Source organism: Centropristis striata, chromosome 9 (assembly GCF_030273125.1).
Source record: "Centropristis striata isolate RG_2023a ecotype Rhode Island chromosome 9, C.striata_1.0, whole genome shotgun sequence".
NCBI lineage: Eukaryota > Metazoa > Chordata > Actinopteri > Perciformes > Serranidae > Centropristis > Centropristis striata.
The window spans coordinates 17872295-17892809 of record NC_081525.1 but is presented as its reverse complement, the minus strand read 5'-3'; the positions used below and the strand labels follow the sequence as shown (position 1 = coordinate 17892809).

The 20515-nt window shown below is 38.9% G+C and overlaps 2 protein-coding genes across 2 annotated transcripts in view; one reads left to right on the top strand and one right to left on the bottom strand.

The window, feature by feature from the left end:
• wwc3 (WWC family member 3) overlaps positions 1-11819 on the top strand; it is a 44375-nt gene extending 32556 nt beyond the window's left edge. Inside the window, exons 11-23 of the mRNA XM_059341804.1 lie at positions 356-927; positions 1006-1126; positions 2969-3049; positions 3147-3233; positions 4634-4829; positions 5382-5552; positions 6670-6794; positions 6876-7023; positions 7109-7273; positions 7970-8062; positions 8460-8690; positions 8789-8916; positions 11027-11819. Of these exons, the coding sequence (XP_059197787.1) occupies positions 356-927; positions 1006-1126; positions 2969-3049; positions 3147-3233; positions 4634-4829; positions 5382-5552; positions 6670-6794; positions 6876-7023; positions 7109-7273; positions 7970-8062; positions 8460-8690; positions 8789-8916; positions 11027-11093 (2185 nt within the window). The 3' untranslated portion in view covers positions 11094-11819. The remainder of the gene's footprint in view (positions 1-355; positions 928-1005; positions 1127-2968; positions 3050-3146; positions 3234-4633; positions 4830-5381; positions 5553-6669; positions 6795-6875; positions 7024-7108; positions 7274-7969; positions 8063-8459; positions 8691-8788; positions 8917-11026) is intronic.
• Positions 11820-12483: 664 nt separating this feature from the next.
• Positions 12484-18446, bottom strand: traf3ip2l (TRAF3 interacting protein 2-like). Its single transcript, XM_059341538.1, has 11 exons — positions 18421-18446; positions 18221-18276; positions 17007-17105; positions 15539-16218; positions 15381-15423; positions 15064-15125; positions 14879-14976; positions 14698-14766; positions 14360-14476; positions 14184-14258; positions 12484-13646 (listed from the first exon to the last, which is right to left on the bottom strand). The coding sequence occupies exons 3-11, from the start codon at positions 17069-17071 to the stop codon at positions 13500-13502; spliced, it is 1356 nt and encodes a 451-aa protein (XP_059197521.1). The 5' UTR covers positions 17072-17105; positions 18221-18276; positions 18421-18446; the 3' UTR covers positions 12484-13499.
• Between the last annotated feature and the right edge of the window lie 2069 nt (positions 18447-20515).

The following is a 20515-nucleotide window of genomic DNA, read 5'->3' as shown; positions in this document are numbered from 1 at the left end:
GGCATTAAAATGAACAAGAAATTGAAGAAAACAAGGATGGTCTAATGATTTTTTCCATGACTGTATTTATTTCCATTTAATTTCCTACAGCTCTGCACAGCACTTAACTTAACATGTATTGTGTCATTTACTGTTTATGATGTTTTTAGATGTTTTTCAGCTACAAGTTTAGTGTGGCAGGTGTACCTTGCTCTCATTTGTGGTGTGGAAATTTGTTTTTTTATAATGTTACTGTCAATATTTCATGTTTGTCATGGTCCTTGATGTGATGTGCTGCCCGCTGCAGATCAAATTCCTTTGGAATAATAAAGTCAAGTCACTTTTCTTACTCGTCTCTTCTCTTCTCTGTCTCCAGCCTGTCAGCCAGCTCTCTGACCGTGTCGTCCAGCAGCAGCCGCGGCTCTCTCGCCTCCAGTCGAGGCTCGCTGGCGTCCAGTCGAGGCTCCCTCAGCTCCATCAGTTTCAGCGACATCTACGGTCTCCCCCAGTACGAGCGTCTAGAGGGGACCGGTGAGCCGCTCGAACCCCACCTACGCTACCTGCTGCCACCAGAGACCATGTCCAGAGACTGCTCCATGTTTACCTCAGACCCCCTGACCCAGAGCAAAACCAAACGTTCCCACGACACGCCGCAGTCCCTGGCCTCGCTCTCCTCCCGCTCCTCGCTCTCCTCCCTGTCACCTCCCAGCTCTCCCATGGACACACCCTACCACTCCGCCCCTCAGGACTGCCCTCTCATCCAGATGACGGAGGAGTACATGGAGCAGGCGGGCCGCGGCCTGCTAGAGGGGCTGCGGGCCCAGTCGCAAACCCTGTCGCACACCGCCATGCTGAGCGGCGAGGACGCGGTCGGCCCCGCCGCCGCGCATCAGCTGGACAACAAGAGTCTCAGAGACAGCGGAGCTCAGGGGGCGTTCACCTCCACAGGCAAGTGAAAGAGGTGCGATCATTGTTGCAGGGAATGAAGTCGACCTGATGGCTAACATGATGTGTTTTCCTCTGTAGGAGTGACTCTGAGGGGAAACAGCGCCAACAGGAGCGGGCGGAGGGCCAGGAGAGTCTCTGCAGGTGTGTCGGAGGACGCTCTGGCGACAGACAGCGGCGTGTTCGAAGCCTGGGGCAGAAGGTGAGCAGGTCCACGCTCACAATGCTGAAACAGAACATCAACACACAACTCTCTGGAGCAACTGCGCCCCCTAGTGACAGAGGAGGGAACAGGAACATCTAAAATACACATATCCTCTTTCAGCTGACAGTTGGGTTATTTGTGTCCTTTAGTCCAAGTTGGATTTAACGTCATTACACAGTGTACTTTACTTGTTTATTTCTATTTTATGTAACTTTATGCTTCTACAATTGGAATTTTTTAAAAATCTGTTTATTGAAGGAATTTTATTATATCTAAGGTGCAATACTGAATGGTCATTACAAATACATATGGTAGACATGAGTACAACAATTAGCACAAATGTGTCACGATAGACATGAATTGGATAATATAACTTAAAAAGAACAAAACAAAACAAACAACAAAAAAACAAAACAACAGCAACGACATCACTCCACTGCAATTTGAGGCAAATATTGTACTTTTTACTCCACAACATTTAGCTGAAAGCTTGAGTCACTAGTTAATTTTTGGGTCAATATTTAACATAAAAAACATGAATATTATGTAGTTAAATGAGCCCTATATTTACAAAATTAAAACACTGCTTACATAAATGCATCAAAACAAATAATGCAATAACATATTTAGAATATATAAAACAGTCTGAGTGGGTCCATTCTGCTTAACGAATACTTTTACTTTTGATACTTTAAGTACATTTTGATGCTGATACTTTTATACTTTTACTTCAGTAAGTTTTGAATGCAGGATTTTTACTTGGTGTTAGTACTTTTAATGAATTAAGGAATCTGAATACCTTTTCTACCACTGGACGTCAGTGACTGCAAGAAAGTCAGCAAAGAAATATCACTCTTAGATCTTAGAAATTAATCTTCTAATAGGGTCAGATCAGATAATATCCTGATTATATGATACATTACATGGCATAAGCCACCCAACCACAACGTCCATAAAAGTGGAGTGGGAAAAATAATTGTATATTCAGATGCAACAGTACATATGAGATGAGAGTCTAGATTGTAGTCACACATGTTTTATAAATGTATGACATTCTTTAATACAATTTACATTTGCACACATTTTTATTATTCCAAGAAGGGTACATTTAGCCATTTACATTTAGTCATTTAGCAGACGCTTTTATCCAAAGTGACTTAGAGAAAAAAGGGTAATAGGGTATAAGGTTACTGAACTGATAACTTCACCTTTGGTCAAGATATTGAATCTTCAGATCAATCCAGGTCAATTTTAATAATTCGATGGACTTATCACTGCAGAAGAAAACTTAATGTCCCAACATTGAAACTATGATTAACAGAACGGATGGGCACATTTAACCTCAAGTGAATCTGATCATCATAAAAAACAATGAATATATCATAAAAGATAAAGTGAAAACATTTTCAGAAAAACCTTTCATCTCTAATCACGAGTGTGAGGCTGGTTATTGTACAGAAGTCTTGTGTTTTTTTGTTTTTGATATGTTGGCAAGAACATTTTTCTGGTGGCATTGTAAAATGATAATAGTTATTATGTTTATTTATTTATTATTACTATAGTTATTATATGTATTTCTTTTTTGGAGGGTTTTGACATTATGTTTATTTATATGGAAAATGATTTAATTAGATTTGAATTAGGGATTTTAAAGAACTCCTACAGAACTAAACATTTGAAACAACAGAAGTGAATCTATACACACACACACACACACACACACACACACACACACACACAAAAAGACTCTGTACGCTGCTGTTTGGGTCACTGAACTGTCTTCAGTTTGTGTCCAATGAGAGACAGAAATAACAGTTTGTTTTGTGTCTCGTCCAACAGGGCGGAGGAGTCCGATGAGATGTCGTACATGAAAGAGCTGACTTCTGTGAGCGAGCCCACCCAGATCCAACTGGGACTGCTGTGAGTATTCTGCTCATTCAGACTGCACGTGGGAGCTCCAATTATTCACTTTTAGTATCTAACTCCATATCCACTTGTTGTTCTGTCCTCCTTCCAGGTGGGAGTCGAGTTCTCAGTCTCTGCGGCTGCATCTGCTACAGCTCAAGAGTCTGAACAGGTCCATTGTGAGAGACGGCTACAAAGTGTGAGTAGTCTAAAGCAAAAGTTAGACACTTTGGGAGAATATGAGGAGACGATTAGCTTCGTTTAGCTTAGCACTAAAGACTGGGAACAAGGGCGGAACAAGGCGTTTACACCCAATTAGGCTACTTTTTATTTGATGGTGAAGATAAAAGTAGTGTTTCAGTGACTTGTGATGACTTTGGCAAAATTTTGTACTATGTTGGCAGTTTTCCTCAATAAAAAGTCAAATAAAATAGGCCACATTCCTGTTTATCTGCCCTTACTTTCGCCTAATAAGAGTAAGTTTGGTATGCTCTAAACACAATGAATAATAACTCAACAAAACCTAATAGCACTTTAGTTCTTGGGGTTAAAACTCTGAAATTCTGATTGATTATAATTTGGGGTTCAGTGTCTTACCCAAGGATACTTTGACATGTAGAAAGCCACGGCCGGGGATGGAACCCCCATCCTCCCAATCAGTGAGTGACAGCTCACTGAAAAAACTGGGCTGCAATTGTAACAAATACAGCGAGTTTGAGGCTCTGATTTGTCTTTTTGTCACCATTCACCGGTGAAAACACTGCCTCTGAAGTTCACACATTATATCTTGTTAGTTTGGCACATAACTCCCACAAGCTGTCATTTTTAGATTTCAGTTTTTGTACAGATTTAAAAAAACAAAACATAACATAATGCAGATTTTGGTACCTTTTGACGAAGCAAGACTAGCTGTTTCACCAAAATTTCGTAAAAAAAACACGTTATAGTATGATGTCAAAATGTCATAATAAAGCTCATAGTATAGTATGATGTCAAAATTTCATAATAAAGGTCATAGTATAGCATGATGTCAGAATTTCATGAAAAAAACATCATAGTATAGTTTGAAGTCAAATTTTAATTAAAGGTCATAGTATAGTATGTCACCACTGACAACACTGCCTCACACATTATATGTTGTTTGTCTTGTTTACTTTGGTACCTAAGTCCAAAAAGTCATTTTAATATTTTAGTTTTTGTACAGATTTATCAAAACACAACTATGAGATTCATTAACAATGTTAATGAGAAACTTTAGAGTTGCTGATATGCAGATTTTGGTACCTTTACATAAAGCCAGACTGGCTGTTTCCCTCAGTTTCCAGTTTTTTTCTAAGCAAAGCTAAGCTAACTGGCTCCAGCTACATATTTATCATAGTGCATATATATTAGAGTGGCTAATTGTGCTGCAACTCTCTGCAACAAAATGAAAGATGCATTTTCAGCAAGGTGGCATAAAGAATAGTAGAGTATCTCTGTTTGCAGTGTTACAGTTCAGGAGCAAAAAACAAGCTTATTGAATTGATGGTGAGCTGTTTACACTGCTGTTATTAAGAAGTATTAATCTCCTATTGTGAACATTTCTCTGTTGATGTGCAGGTATGTGAAGGTGCACTTGATTCCACTGGACGCCGGCAGGGCCTGTGCGTTTTACTGTTGTACGGCGTTGGAGCCGCAGTCCCAGATGAGTTTTAACGAAGGCTTCCGCATTCCTGTCCCTGCAAACGCCCTGGCGGTGTGTGCTCTGCAGCTGTCCGTCTGCTCGCTGGGACCTCAGGCTCAGGAAGAACTACTGGTGAGTCTTCTTACTACATGTACTGCTACTACTACTACTACTACTACTACTCCTACTACGACTAATAATAATAATAATAATAATAATAATCATACATTTTATTTATAATGCATTAAAGGACATCTCAAAGTGCTACAGGTTAAAAGCATAACAGTTGAATTATATAAAGGATTAAAAACAGCTAAATACAGAAGAAAAAGAATATACATACATACATATACACACACACACATACATGCATGCATGCATGCATACATACATACATACATGCATGCATACATACATACATGCATGCATGCATACATACATACATACATACATACATACATACATACATACATACATACATACATACATACATAGACACAATCTAGAAACCATCTCGACACACAACATCTGCTGATATCTAAATAGATTCAGATGCACGCCACGCACATTTAGGTGCACTTCAGTCCATGACCTGTCAGTCCTTGGATTCAAACCGGAGACTCTCTGGTTACAAGCCTGATTCCTAACCTCTTAAATAACACCATGCTGTGTGTGTCCCTGCAGGGTACAGCCCAGGTGAGCCTGGCTGACTGTGAGGGAAGTGTAGAGATGGTTTACCACTGGCTGCGTGTGCAGATGTTGAGCGGGACGGAGATGCTCAGGCCTGAACAGAAGAGCCTCAACCATCGCAGACACCACGACAGCCAGGAGGATGAGCAAAGGCCCAGAGTCATGGTAAACACACAGATACATACTCCTTCAGTAAAAAAGAAATGTATCTGAAAACAGACCCCAGATGGAGAATATAAAGACCAATTTACTGTTTACCAGCTGAGCCTAACTGGTGGCAGAAAGTGACAGTTAGCTGCTGGTACAGACACACCGCTCAAAATTTAAAAGAGCGGCTGCAACCTGTGATGATCAGCAACATTAGAGCAGGAATCAACAATATCACATATGCAATTAATTATACACACACACACACACACACACAGTGTGAAATTTGACCATTCTTGACAAAAATCGACGTACTACAGTATGATATATTGATATTATTTTCCACCTTAAGCTAAGTATTTAAACTCCTGATTATAGTGATGGAATCGGATGGAATATTCATTTTAACCCTTTACATGCTAGTTTGTGTATAATTTTTAAAAAAAAAGATGTTTAACTGCCAAATTTTTAAAGAAAAAACAACCTTATACCCTATAAAAAAACCTTAAAAATAAAAAAAAGCTCAAACCTTAAAGGTGCTCTGAGGTTAGCATTATTTGCAGCCACTAAAACAGCTGATATCTGCACTGTTGGTTTGCAAGCTGACTTAAAAATATGCATTTTGACCAGACACCATGACTATATAACAGATGACCAGCTGATCCAGTTTCACTAACTGTTACACAAAATGATGTTTACAGTCTTTGCTGTCCCTATAATCATGTGGTGACGGCTCCGATAGAATGAAAGGAATGCACAGGGCGCGGCTGAGGAGAGAGCTGTGAGATATTATGAACCTGAGGAAAGAAGATGTCCCTAATGTATACACCTGCTGGCACACATCCATAACAATTATGGTGCTAATGGAAAAAATAAGTAATTTGTGGAATTAATTCATTAAACTGTAAATCATGTCATGCCTCGGAGAGGAACTCCTCTTCGCACTGTTGTAAAGCAGCGATTCGCCTACAGTCTTCAGGTGTGCGGCTCGTTAAAGTGACAGGAATGTGTCTCACAGGCCAAACAAGCCCTCACACTGCAGCTCCAACTCACATGAACTCACGCTGTCACTGCAGGGAGGAGGAATGTTGACAGCGTGTGACAGCGTCTGATAGTATGCTCTTTCACATAACAGGACACTGTATGCACTCTGCTGTCACGCACCAACACCACCACCACCCACCTGGAGGAGCGGGAGGCAGAGCTGGAGCTGCAGAGGCTGGAGAAGAAGGATGAGCCGGGGGAGGCGGCATCTGAGAGGTGGCAGCATTTTCTTGCATTTTAAAACACGAATGCACTTGTTTTTGCCTGCTGTATTAAAGTGACAGGTGTGTTTTGCAGGAGTTGGCAGGCGGAGTCAGTAGACAGCGGCTGCAGCAACAGCACAGCGTTCACAGCTCCGTTCTCAGAGGGCCTGTGTGCGGAGGGCATCTACATCACCACCGGAGGGCGCTGTGACCAGACAACCAGCAAACTGCCTACAGTAAAGGTGAAGTCTGACTTATTTTTTTATCCACTGATGGCAGAAGAATCTCTGGCACACATGCATTAAAACAATTTTTTTTTTGTTGCAGGTGGAGAAGGCCACCATGACAGAAGGCCTGTTCCCAGAGCCGGTGCGAGTCCGGCCCAAAGAGAGGGGGGGTCGCTGGGGTCACGCCTCTCCGTTCATGCGCGGCAGCACCATCGTCCGCTCTCAGACGTTCTCTCCTGGCGCCCGCAGTCAGTACGTCTGCAGGGTGAGTTTCTCAAAACATATGAGAAAGAACATTGTGAAAGGTTACTAAAGGAAGTCCTTTAACCCTACTGTTACGTCCGTTTCTCAGGAACACTAATAATGTTCATGTTGTATGTTTAATTATCCAAAAGTGTCAGAAACTAAAAAAACCTCCAAATAAACATTGTTTATATTTCATTAATAACTCCATTACTAACCATTTCAATCAATATTTAGTGCAGTGTTCTGTACATCTCACAGAAAAAAATGCATGCATGTTAAAACTTTTTATGTACATTGGTTAAGACCTACATATAAAATACAATGGTTTAACATGCAATGATTTAAAAAAAATGTTTTTTTAATGTTTTTCTTGTTGTGAAAAAATACCTTTAACTTTTCTTTTTTTTTTTTTTTTTTAAACTATGAAATTAGTCATTTTGACCTGCAACATAACAGGAGGGTTAAAACAGATGACACATTTTGAAACATGGAACGTTTTCCTCTTATGGCGTCACAAAACATTTTTGTTGTTTCTAGCACAGGACCATCTAATGTATTGCAATTAAAGAAGTGAAATGACGAGTATACTGTATATACTGTATGTAATCTATATTAACTGTAAGAGGATGGAAAAGCTTGAAAATGCATCGTGCCAATGCTTAAAAAGTGCCTGAGTTTTTCTAATGTACATTAAATGACTGATTTTCTCTTCCAGTTATATCGCAGCGACAGTGACAGCTCAACTCTACCAAAGAAATCGCCCTTTGTCAGGAACACTTTAGAAAGAAGAACGTTGCGATATAAGCAGGTAAATTGTTTTTCCTCCAGCTTGCACATTTTCAGTTGCATCTCAATACATTAAAATATGATGGAAAAGTCCATTTCCAGTAGTTCAAGTCAAATAGCCCCAACCAAGTATTGAGGGCATATAGATGGACATACTTTTCAGAGGCCAATATTTCCATATTAAACATACTTTTTAAAATTGGTCTTTTGTAATATTAATTTTTTTTGAGACACTGAATTTAAGGTCTTCATTAAATGTAAATGAAAACATAATCTTTATAATTAGAAGAAATTAAATAAATGAAGACATGAAATGTTTTTCTGTGTGTGATGGATCTATATAATGTGTTATTTCCACTTTTTGAATTTAATTACTGACATAAATAAAATTGCGTGTGCATGTGTGTATGTGTGAGCAGCAGTCGTACCGCTCCTCCCTGGCTGAGCAGCCGACACGTACCTCTCTGGACCTGGAGCTGGATCTTCAGGCCTGTAGGACGCGTCAGAGGCAGCTGATGGAGGAGCTGACCGCCCTGAGGGAGCTGAAGCTCAGACTGGAGGACCCGCAAGCCAGGGATACCACGGAGCTCCCCCACTGGGCCCTGAGGGACGAGCGCTTCCGCTGCCTGCTCAGAGAGGCCCAGAGACAGGTGAGACTGGAAACGGCCACAGTTTAACTGTACGAGGCCACATGCAGTTCAGCCTCACCCAGCGGCAGCTGACTCACTCTTGTTTTGCTGTGCTGCAGGCTGGCCAGAGCAAGCAGGAGCAGCGTCAGGAGGAGGCGGCAGAGAGGAGGCTGAGGAAGGCCTCCAAAGAGGTTCTGCAGATGAGGGGGCAGAGCCAGAAGGAGCCCCTACCTGTGCAGACATTCAGGTTGGGATTATTGTGCTAATACACTGTTACTCCACTGGAATGTTCCCCTCACACCCACTAAAGTGACATTTAGTGGTTTTAACATATTGGACATCAATATCATATTCTTCTATTCTGATTTTTTTTTAATTGATCTTTTTTTTATTCAGACACATTTTATTCATATCTTTTCAGTTTTCTCTCTTTTTTTCTCATTTTTTACGCTTTATTATTATTATTAATATTATTATTATTTTCATTATTTTAAGTAATCTTTTAAACATGACGTTTTTCTTTTTACAAATCTTTTATTAGATTTTTCTTTTTTTAATATTTTTTTATTCTGACATTTTTCTTTTCTCTTTTTATTATATTTTGATTGAAACAGTTTTCTTAATTTTTTCTTAATTTTACGCTTTATTGTTATTATTTATTCATTCATTATTTTAAGTAATCTTTTTTAATATGACATTTTTCTTTATAAAAGTCTTTTTATGAGATTTTCGTTCGTTTTTTCAGGTTTTTATTTTATTTTTTTATTATTTTTCATTATTTTAAGTAATGTTTTTAATTCAACATTTTGTTTTTTTTACAAATCTTTTAATGAGATTTTCTTTTCTTTTTTTAAAGTAATCTTATTATGACATTCTTTTTTTCTTTTCAGAAGCTTTTTTATTATGACAATTTTCTTCAGTTCCTCATCATGTGAGACCAGTCATTGGCTGTCCATGTTTTAATTATGTAGTAAAAACATCAGGAAATGCCCTCAACAAATTTTCACCCATCAGGAATTTATTTCCTCCGTGGCAGTAAAACACTTCAGACCTGGAGAAACTGGCTCGCCTCCTAGCAACTTTAAAGGTGTCCTGTGGAGTTTCCTTGTAAACAAACAAAGTTTCTGTATACATTCAGTGTTCCTCTCCAAAACGCTGTGTGTGTATCTTTGAAGTTTCACAAACATGTCAAGTGTATTTCTGTCCTCATAAACCCTCTGCAAAGCATTCAATGCTTGCAAGCTGTTTTTTTTCTTAGTTAGCACAGTATAACTATAATTCATGTCCATGCATGCTAATTTTGTCTTGCAAAAAACAGGCCTAAAACAAAATGTACTGTACTGTCTGACTAAACCTGATTGACAGATCGCTTCTGAAGCGATCACATGTAGTCACGCCCTAAAGCAAACACTTCTTCATTGTCAGTTTTACTCTAATTGGGACCATAATTAACAGAAAGAACATCAAGCTAAACTTCATAAAGCATTTCATAAATCAATTGAGAAGAGGATCATTTGCTCATAGACTTCTATACAACCTCAGTGGAGTTGACCCTGCCAGCCATTCTGACCCAGAGGCTATATCCACTTCTTTTTCGCAGTCTGTTTCACACAAAGAAAACAGGGACCTATGCAGAAAAACCTTGTTCCACAGGGCTACAAACGACCCATAATGCAACACTGTCTGCTCTCATTTGAGACATACCTGAACATGAATAACTAATAACTTTTAAGAGACAAAGGATAGGAACATGGAAAATGCATTTTTTTTTACATTTATTTGTGTCTTCAATCCACTACTATACATTAAGAAAAACAGACATTTTCAACAGAGAATAGTATTAATGAAAACATTTTGGTTGGCAGCAGGTGGAGATCTATTGTCATGTAGAAAAATTATTAGACCATCCTTGTTTTCTTCAATTTCTTTTTCATTTTAATGCCTGGTACATCTAAAGGTACATTTGTTTGAACAAATATAATGATAACAACAAAATAACTCATCAGACTTTAATTTAGGGGCTGATATCTAGCCATTTTCCATGGTTTTCTTGATAATAACCAAAATCATCACGAAGAAAACCATGGAAAATGGCTAGATATCAGCTCAATTAAAATGATCTCTTGTGAGATTTTTTTGTTATCATTGTATTTGTCCAAACAAATGTACCTTTAGTTGTACCAGGCATTAAAATGAACAAAAAAGTTAAGAAAACAAGGGTTGTCTAATAATTTTGACATGACTGTATGTTTGCATCTAAGACATAAAGTAACAATCTTTATTTTGTAAAGCAGTGCTGCATAAAAAACTACATCAGAATGTGCATGAACATTTGTGTTTGTTTCCTTTGTCTGCAGAGAGAAGATGGCTTTTTTCACAAGACCAAGGTTCAACATACCTCCTTTGCCGGCTGACGATGTATGAGAGCTTGCCTCTGTATTATGTGACTAAACATGAAGTATTTGTCAAATTTTTCTGAGCTCATGAAGTACAAAGTTCTTTCTACCGAGGACTCAGGCAGGGGGACACGCAGATGATGTTGAAGATTAGAAGGTTTCATTTTTTAATTTTTTTTTTGGAAGTGTTTGTGCGGCTATTCTTGCAAACATGAACACGCTAGAAACGGTTATCGACGACAGCGTGGCTGTTCATTTCCTTTTTGGGGAAGACGCCTCTCACAAGGAAACAGTATCTCTTTACTCCTGTATGAGTTACTTCTGTTGTTTGTGCTTACAAAAAGGCTGGAAGACGGGAACAAAAGTCAGTTTGGACAAATTCACTGTACTGTAACTTATTTTATAGTACTTTTCCTTGAAGGAAATTAAAACAAAAACGCTTCCTGCTTGTGTATTTTGTAGCTTTGAACAAATAGCACTTCAATGTTTTTACATACAGTTAAATGGAACTATTGTCTGATTTTGTTTTCTGTTACTTAATTCTTAAGAGTTATTTACATAAAATGTCACTTTGTAATCCACTTTTATTACAGATGTCATTGTCCTTTTTTTGTTATGTTATTAAAATTAATATTATTTCATGTACTTTTCAATATATGGATGAATATATGAAACACTGTATTCAGATTTTTTTATGATGTCTGTATGAACATCTGCAGTGTTACCTCTTGTGAAGATAAAACCATTAAACCACGTCGTGCTGCTCCGCTTTTTAATCAGTAATGTCTCACATGCAGGTAATAAACGGGATTTATTTACTGATTTTACTGCGAGGATGATGAGCCGATCGTATTCTGCACACAAACTTTTTTTCTGTAAATGTGTCATGGTGTTAAACGTGATTTTTCTCTAAACCACAAACGGGTTGTGATGACCCAGTTTAATCCAAAGTTGCCGATTCTTGAGAAGCTCTACCACACAGCAGGCAGGCAGCTGTGTCAGCTACTTATCTTGATGTGACATCCTGTTTGAGCCTTTCCACGCACACCACGAGAAGCCGAGGAGATACAGAGTCACTCAGCTGGAGCTCTTCTTCACTGCTCCGAGGGTGAATTTCTCCTGAGTGCAACGAGACGAGAAGGCTGGAGGTCCGATGGGGAGCAAACTGTCAATCAGTGTGTTGGCAGATCTGTAATTAATAGCGACGCATACCTAACCCTTTGGTTCTCAAACAGAAAAATGCAGCTCTTTCCAACCGTCTGAAGTATGCTCATGTAGCCCTGCAGGCAAAGGCAGTCCCAGGTCTCTGCTTGTCTGTAGTTAACCGTCATGTTTGGAGCCAGCTTCACAAACACAGATTCATCAATTTCCCAGTGGAGACATCAGTGTAGGGACAACGCACCATGCAATTCTATAGGTTTAATGAGAACATTTTTTTTTTTACAATATTTTTACATGAATCCCCCAAGAACGTTTTCAGTGCAACCATGTAATTTCTACACTAACATACCAGATTTATTTCAACAAACCATGTGTGATTCACATAATTATATGTTGCTCTAGGTTGGTTTCTGTGAAAATAAACTTGCAGACAAACTTAAACAATCTTTTCTGTCAAGTAACATTACAACTGCTCTCATGTTAAACGAGCGGCTTGTGTTTATCGGAAACGGGCTAAAAATAATGTGGCTTTTTCAGCATTCAGGAAATCAGCACTTTGTCAATATAAAACCCCTTGTGGATAAAAACACTAATATTGTCTATAATTTAATATATAAATGTATAATTACCTCCATATTAAACGATATTTGCCATGCACCAAGTTTTATAAAAAACAAAGTTTGTTTTTAGGCATCATATGTTACTTTTACTCTTCAAAATACAAGAGTAACCCGCCTCCAGTTGGGCAGCTGTTTGCATTAGATAGACACTGTAATAAGAAAGATAACATGGCGGAGGCATCGTATCCATCATTGTTTACTTCCCATAAATGAAAGCTCTACTGGCCATTCTGCAAATATATACAGGCATCAGACTATTCATCATATCTGTCATCTGTTTAATTATAAAACACGTGCACATGTGAGTCCATAAAATCTGAGAAAACGTCCATTTACATGTGTGCGAGTCATGAATTACTGTATAAGTAATTAACTTGGAGTAGCACCAGTAAAAATCAAAGCGCACCTACTAGTTGCAGAGATCAAAGAGCTCTTCGGTGTACCTCCACTGACACCTGTCTGTGATTTATGTGGAATTTAAAAGGCGCTAAATGAATTTATGCAACATAATCAATGTTCGCACGGCACACTGAACATCACATAAACATCCTGCACGTCTCCCCGTTCACCTCAACGATGGCCAGCAGTCCTGCAGAAAGCATGCTTTTTTTTCCCAAACATTTCAGTCCAGTCTGTCTTCAGGTCAGAGGTCTCTATAATGGGATAGAAACGATGGTCGGTAGTTCCCCAATAGGAGGTGGATTGTACTTCTCCACCCTCATCAGCCGGCGCAGGATGTCATCCCGATGGAGCGGCCATTCGTAAACATGTGTGTTTTGGAGCCAGTTTGGGACGTGACACTGTGAACATGAAAACACACAGCACAGCAGAGAATCAGATTATTGAGCTGCTTGGAGTTAATTAAAACACAGTTTAGTTGCTGAGCATATATTCAGTCATGGAAAAAAATATTAGACCATTATTTTCTTCAGTTTTATGTGGTATGCCTGGTACAACTAAAGCTGATATCTAGCCATTTTCCATGGTTTTCTTGATAACGATTTTGGTTATTATCAAGAAAACCATGGAAAAGGGCTAGTTATCAGCTCTTAAATTAAACTCTTACGAGCTATTTTTGTTGATATCATTATACTTGCCCAAACAAATGTACTTTTAGTTGTACCAGGCATTAAAATAAACAAGAAATTGAAGAAAACAAGGGTGGTCTAACAATTTTTCCATAACTGTATATTTAAAAGAAAAATGTTTATGATGTTGTGATCTTGTACATATGTACGGTATTTGTTTACTAGCACTGTAAATTGCATAATAACAGAGGGTGTAAATGAAGCAAGACGCATTACAGTCGCTCTTCTGTCACAGAGCATTAAACTAACCTTTTTAGCCCCGGGGAACACAATGGGAATAAACCTGAAATTCTTGCTTCCATTCTGAATGAACTCACTCTGGAGCTAAACAAGACACAGAAATAAAGAATCCAAATTATAAAAAAAAATAAAAAATTTCAAAGTGCATATTTCAGTTTCATTTGCACTTAGGTGTAGCTGCGAACCTGTTTATGTATGTAGACGGTGTTAAAGGTCCTCTCGTCATTCTGCAGGCCGACAGGGGAGGCCGTCACAGTGTCGTAGTACTTGGGACTGATGATGATGATGATCAAGTACTCTTTCTGGGTGAGGGTACAACATAATTATGAGTGGCTGTCGAACACTAAACCAGTCAGTCAGTGAGCTGTTTTCACAATTGTGCTATTTAAACTACTTGAAAACATGTTCGCTCTTGCAGGAAGGAAAAAGATGGTGCAACAACGTATTAAATTAAAAGTGCTTTTTCTTCTTCTTCTTTTTATCCATTTTTATAACTAACCGAGAAAGATCGGCTTGTTTTTACCTCAGTGAGATACCGCTCCATGAAGTCTATCTTGCTTATACTCCTGAACTGCTGCTCAAAAATATCAATCTGAAACAAATAAAGACATGAGTCAGAAAGTTTTTCACCTAATTAACACCCAACATCCTCTAGTCAACAGTTCCTGTGACAAACTTGCAAATAATTTTATCCTTATACATACATGTGTGTCAAAGCCGTTGTGTCGCAGCAGGGCAACAAAGTTGATGACCTCATTGACATGCTTGTCGTTGTCTGCTTCATAAGTGACAAAGACCCTTCCTGTATTCAACAGCAATGAATACATAATTAAAGAAGTATAAAAAGCTGCTCGGTAAATAATCTGATTATGCACAGACCAACACTTACTCTGCTCCAGAGAGAGTGATGTGCTAGGGGGGTGCTTCTCTTTAGCAGGAGCGTTGTGGCTGCTGCATAGAAATAATAATAATAAAGTAAGAAACATGCAGCATGAGGGAAGTGGCTCAAATACAGTCATGGAAAAAACATTTGTTTTCTTGATAATGATTTTGGTTATTATCAAAAAAACATGGAAAATGTCTAGATATCAGCTCTTAAATTAAACTCGTATGAGCTATTTTTGTTGTTATCATTATATTTGTCCAAACAAATGTACCTTTAGTTGTACCAGGCAGTAAAATGAACAAGAACTTATAAAAACTCACATTTGACTGTATCCAGTTCCAGGATGTCCACAGGCATCTGGATCTAAAGCAAGAAAGGAAATGTGCTGCTTTTGATACTGTAGAACATTCATTTAGCGCTCATGTCATTGTTTTGTGACAGGCATACTATGTGTCTGTGTCAGGTTAAGCAGACTTACAGTATGGGCCGTAAGCTGGGTGGTACTGAGGCCAGGGGTGTTTGTTGGCCAAAAGCCCCCTGTTGAAGCCGTCCGCAGGGCGCTGAGCACAGCAGGCAGCTCCCTGGGGTGAACACGAGTACGGCGACAGCGTGTGGTGGCACAGGTTGCCTGAAGGCGGGTTGGAGCACAGAGAGAGCGGCTGCTCTAAGCTGGTTATACTGGCGCTGTGTCTGCCAGGAAAGGATGAGAACTTGTACCCTGACAGGCAGCTATCTCCAGAGCAGCTGGAGTAATCTTTCTGGTTCAGAGTGGATGGCAGGCTGTTGGGATACCCCGACCAGCTGCTGGCAAAGCTCGGGTGGAGCCAGGCGCCGTTGGCCTGGCTTGGGAACGGAGTGGGCTGGCTGAACCCAGCTGGGAAGCTGCGGGAAGGCGGGTAGGAGCAGTAGCTGGAGCTAGGTGGAGGGAGAGTGTGGTTGTGCTTGTGTCCTTGTTCTCCATCCAGTCTCTGTCTGCTGAACAGGGAGTCATCAGCAAATGAGGCGGGCTCCAGATGGGGGCGGTGGCCATCCGGGTTAGGGGCGGAGTCTGGCTTGTGGACGACACTGGCTTCTCGCTCCTCGGTGCTCATCGTCTCATCGTCCTCTTCAGGCGTGTTGTGGTGGCTGCTGAAGTACCTGCTCAGCTGGCTGACGTGACTGTGAGCGAGAAAAAGATTAATCAACAACACTGAAGGGATCTTTTGGATTCTTTGAAGTGGGGTGGAATGAGGTACCTATCCACAGTCAGTCAGTGTATTACCTGCAGTAGATGGCGGTTGGGACGCATCGTTTGGAGAAGCAGACAGGAGTACTGACACAGAAGTTAAGCAGTGTACTGCTTTGGACGGGGGAGAAGCAAAACGTATTTAAACCACCTAAAAAAGTCAGTATCAGTTTAACTCTATGCTATATTTAGAATATTATCATTGCTTAGACTTGCTGTGGGACAGCCCTGTTTAAGTACACGCGGGGGACCTGAAACCGTTATCAGTTCAGTTCCCCCTGCATTAAACTTAAACAAAGCTCCATGAAGGCAAGGTGAAGCAGTGAAATTATTCTAAATATAGCATACACCTTAACTGATAGTTTTTTATTTTAGGTGGCGAGAATATGTTTTGCTGCCGCTGCCGTCCACAGTTTCCGTGCCAGTACTCCTGCCTGCTTCTCCAAAAGTACTATGCATATGTACCTCATACAACCCCACATAAAAAACAACTATCCTTTAATTATAAATGTTGATACCCCCCACCCAGATCTGGTGAAACTGAATTTTCACTCAAGCATGTCACAGTGTCTTGCTGATCAAAGAGAGAAATCAATCATAAGTTGCCAGTTACATCAACATCACAATGATCACATTTGCATTTAAACACAACAGCAAGCAGCAGCATGTTGGGTTGTGTGCTGTATTTGTATAACCTCTACAACAACTTATTTGTTGTCACCTATTGGGTGCTGAAGCCGAGTAGACCGAAGTGGGCAGCATCATTGGGCCTCCTCCTCCTGACATCCATGTGTGTCTGGTTTGAGCTGCGCATGAAATTCTGTTGAAGACAGCAGACATCATTTTAAACAACAAAACTGACAAGGCGAAATATCTGATTAAAAGTACAGCGTCTTCATTTTGCATATTTACACACAGAGCTGTCAAGTAAAGCAATTCTTATAACAACCCACACTTCTGCTGGTGTTTTCGACTTGCATAAGAGCACATTTAGCATATGACAGTGTCACCCACACAGGGGACTTTTCTCTAAATGTTTGGTGGTTGATACTCCGGAGACAAATCAACTCACTAGTGGGAATGAGGAAATGATGCTTTTCATAGGCAGAATCAAGACTCAAGTCAGGAAAATCAAACCGCAAAACCTCCAAAAGATAATAAAAAAAATTCTCTGTGGATTTCTTAGTAATTCTGATAAAAGATTAGGTTACAGATTAGGCTGCATTTATATGTATACACACTTAAAACATAAACACATTTACCACAAACAATATTCAGAAGAAGTAAAGGGACTTTACTTGTCTGTCAGTGAAGTCATGGGAAATTAAATGCTGAAATATCAAACAAATGAGAATTAATTTAGACAGAAAAGCTATTTTCAGGGCTACCTTCGTAACAGATATTCTCCAAGTACAACTCACTATAACACAATACCACCTAATATGAATGTAGGTCTTTAAAACCTCAGTTTAGGTGGGTTTACCGTGCAACACACTCCTGATAGTTCCTGTAAATGTAAATACAAAACCCTTCCTGTGGTCGCACACACACATATTGTCGTTTGCACTTTCCACTGTGACTGAAGCTGACCCAGTTATGTCTCCGTCTACCTTTTATTCCATGCTGACTTCGTGCACTTTAACACACAGGTGAAAAAAATAAACCTCCAGTAAAGGAGTCAGTATCTGTACAAATCTAAACGGCAGTTTGAGCGACAGTTTGCTATTAAGTTAGTATCTTTTCCCCACAACTCGCGAGTGAAATTGAAGCTGATAAATGCTCTAAAAAGCCTTAAAACTAAGTTATGGCCACTGATAACTTACCTGTAACCCAGTATTTCTGTTACAAGTATTAAAAGCACACTTAAACGAAGTTACTCATCGAAGTAGTTACATAACTTTAACGTCTCGTCAAATGTATAATCACTTCACTTACCGTCGCTGCTGCAAGTTCACGAGTGTCCAGGTGACTCAGCCTCCTCCTGTCGACAACTTTAAGATTTAAAGAATTACCTTCAAAGGTAAAAACTAAAAAAGAATTACAATTTACAAGCGCAACGACCCTGAAATGAAAGTAAATGTATAATGTATCTGATGCTGCCGTGTCGGCGAGACAGATAAGAAATATTGACGCACGAGAGACACCTCCGTCTTTACTTTGCCGCAGAAGCTCCGCCCCGCCAGGACACTCCACCTTTATGAGCACCGTGCACTCCTACATCTATCCTTGTGAGGACCACAAGATAAACCCACACAATATTTCGTCACCCTGTTAAAATAATCGCCTACCTCATTTTTTTCAATGTTTGCACGAAACACAGAAAACTTCACCAAAAGTGTAACATATGACATTTATTGATCATTTCACTCAAAAAGGATGTGTACAAAGGATTGCTATAGGTATAGTAATAACAATGTGTGTAAATTATGTAACTAGTATCATGACCATTAATGTTACTTCAAAGTGTCATTAATGTTCATGACACATCCCATGTCATGTTTATGACACGCCCATGTCACTGTTATATAGACACCTTCAAAATAAAGTGTTACCATATCTTGCTTAAGTCACAAAGGCATGTTCAAAAAATTGCCTAAGTCACATTTTATTTTGACTTAGGCATAATAAATCCGCTTAAGTCACACACTTGACATAGGCCATTATCTTAAAGGGGTAAAATCACATGATCTGATCAACTGAGGATGTAGGCGATTTTACCATAGGTGGCCGGCGTCATGAGGAGATGATTTAGGCAAAAAAAAAACAATTTTGACAAAAAAATGACTTAGGCGATTATTTTAACAGTGTGACGATTTGAAACCTAAGGACATTTTTCTGACAGACCTTCAAAATGTTTAATGTTCCGACTTGGTTTAACTCCACTGTTATGTTCGTTTCTCAGGAACAGCAATAATGTTCGTGGGTCAATTCACCCGGGGCATGTTTAATTATTAAAATTATCTCAGGTGTCAGAAACCAAAACATTCCAATAAACATTGTTTATATTTCATTAATAACTCCGTTACTAACCATTTCAATCAATATTTAGTACAATGGTGTTCTTAAACCTCTCAAAGAGCATGGTTCAATGAGGATAATTCAGTCGTTTTTATAGAAAATGCATGTTAAAACTTTTTTTAATGTACATTGGAAAGACCTACAAATAAAATACAACGGTTTTACATGACATTGAGTTATTGAAATTTTTATTTTCCATTTTTTATTTTATGTAGTGATTTGATAAATCAACACGAGTCACATATTCTGTTCAAGGTCAGATTGACCATTGAACAGTATTTATGTAATATAAACATATGTGCAATGAACCAATTTCATTTATATGTTGATAACACTTACAAAATCATCATAAAAAAAAATCATTCCGAAAAAAAATATTTCAAACTATTTCTTTGGCTGTTTAAACTTTGAAACGGGTCAATTTGAACCGCAACATAATAGGAGAGTTAAAGAGACATTTCACCCTCAAATAAAATAAACATACAATATTCTTTCTCTTACCTGTACCTGTAGTGCTATTTATCAATTTAGGTTGTTTTAGTGTGAGTTGCAGCATGTAGGAGGCATTGGTTGTAGAGATGTCTGCCTTCTCTATAATGAATATATAACTGTCATTAAAGGGAATGTATAAAAAATAAGAAATTCCTTCTGATTAGTCTAAAAATCTGAATTTCACAGAGAGATTTGTAGCTTTGTGGAGTTCAGCTCATCTAGTACTACTAATAATGTTTAGAATATAAAAATGAAAAACTTCCATTAGCCCCCCCAAAAGGTCTAAATTATGCTTAAATATCAAATTAATAGTAAAGAGGATTGCATGCACCACCTTGATCTTTAAGAATACAACACACATTTGTGAAAAACATCATTCCAGAAATCATGTAATAATAATTAACAGACTTTGTTGTGAGCACTTGCATGTTGGAATTACATTTACATTTAGTCATTTAGCAGATGCTTTTATCCAAAGCGACTTACAGGAAGAATAAAAACAAACAATCAAGGTATAGTGCAATAAGAGCTATTAGTGCATCAATAAGTGCTAGTGACATTTATTTGAGGAGTAGAATTATCATGTGGCGCTAGGAAAGAAGATTACTACTAGATATAGTTTATTAAGGTTCACGTCAGAATCAGGGTAAGGGATGGGTAATGCTTAGCATTTAGTTGTGATGTTACAGTAAAGTGTGTGTGTGTGTGTGTGTGTGTTGG

Bases quoted from the DNA above. Each gene is read 5' to 3' on its own strand.
- traf3ip2l (XM_059341538.1), bottom strand. From the start codon at position 17,071: ATGTCAGGAGGAGGAGGCCCAATGATGCTGCCCACTTCGGTCTACTCG. The intron at 15,126-15,380 runs GTGAGTTTTTAT...ATTTCTATGCAG, and splicing joins GGAACTGGATACAGTCAAAT to CAGCCACAACGCTCCTGCTA. The intron at 14,259-14,359 runs GTTCGCAGCTAC...TGTCTTGTTTAG, and splicing joins CCGTCTACATACATAAACAG to CTCCAGAGTGAGTTCATTCA.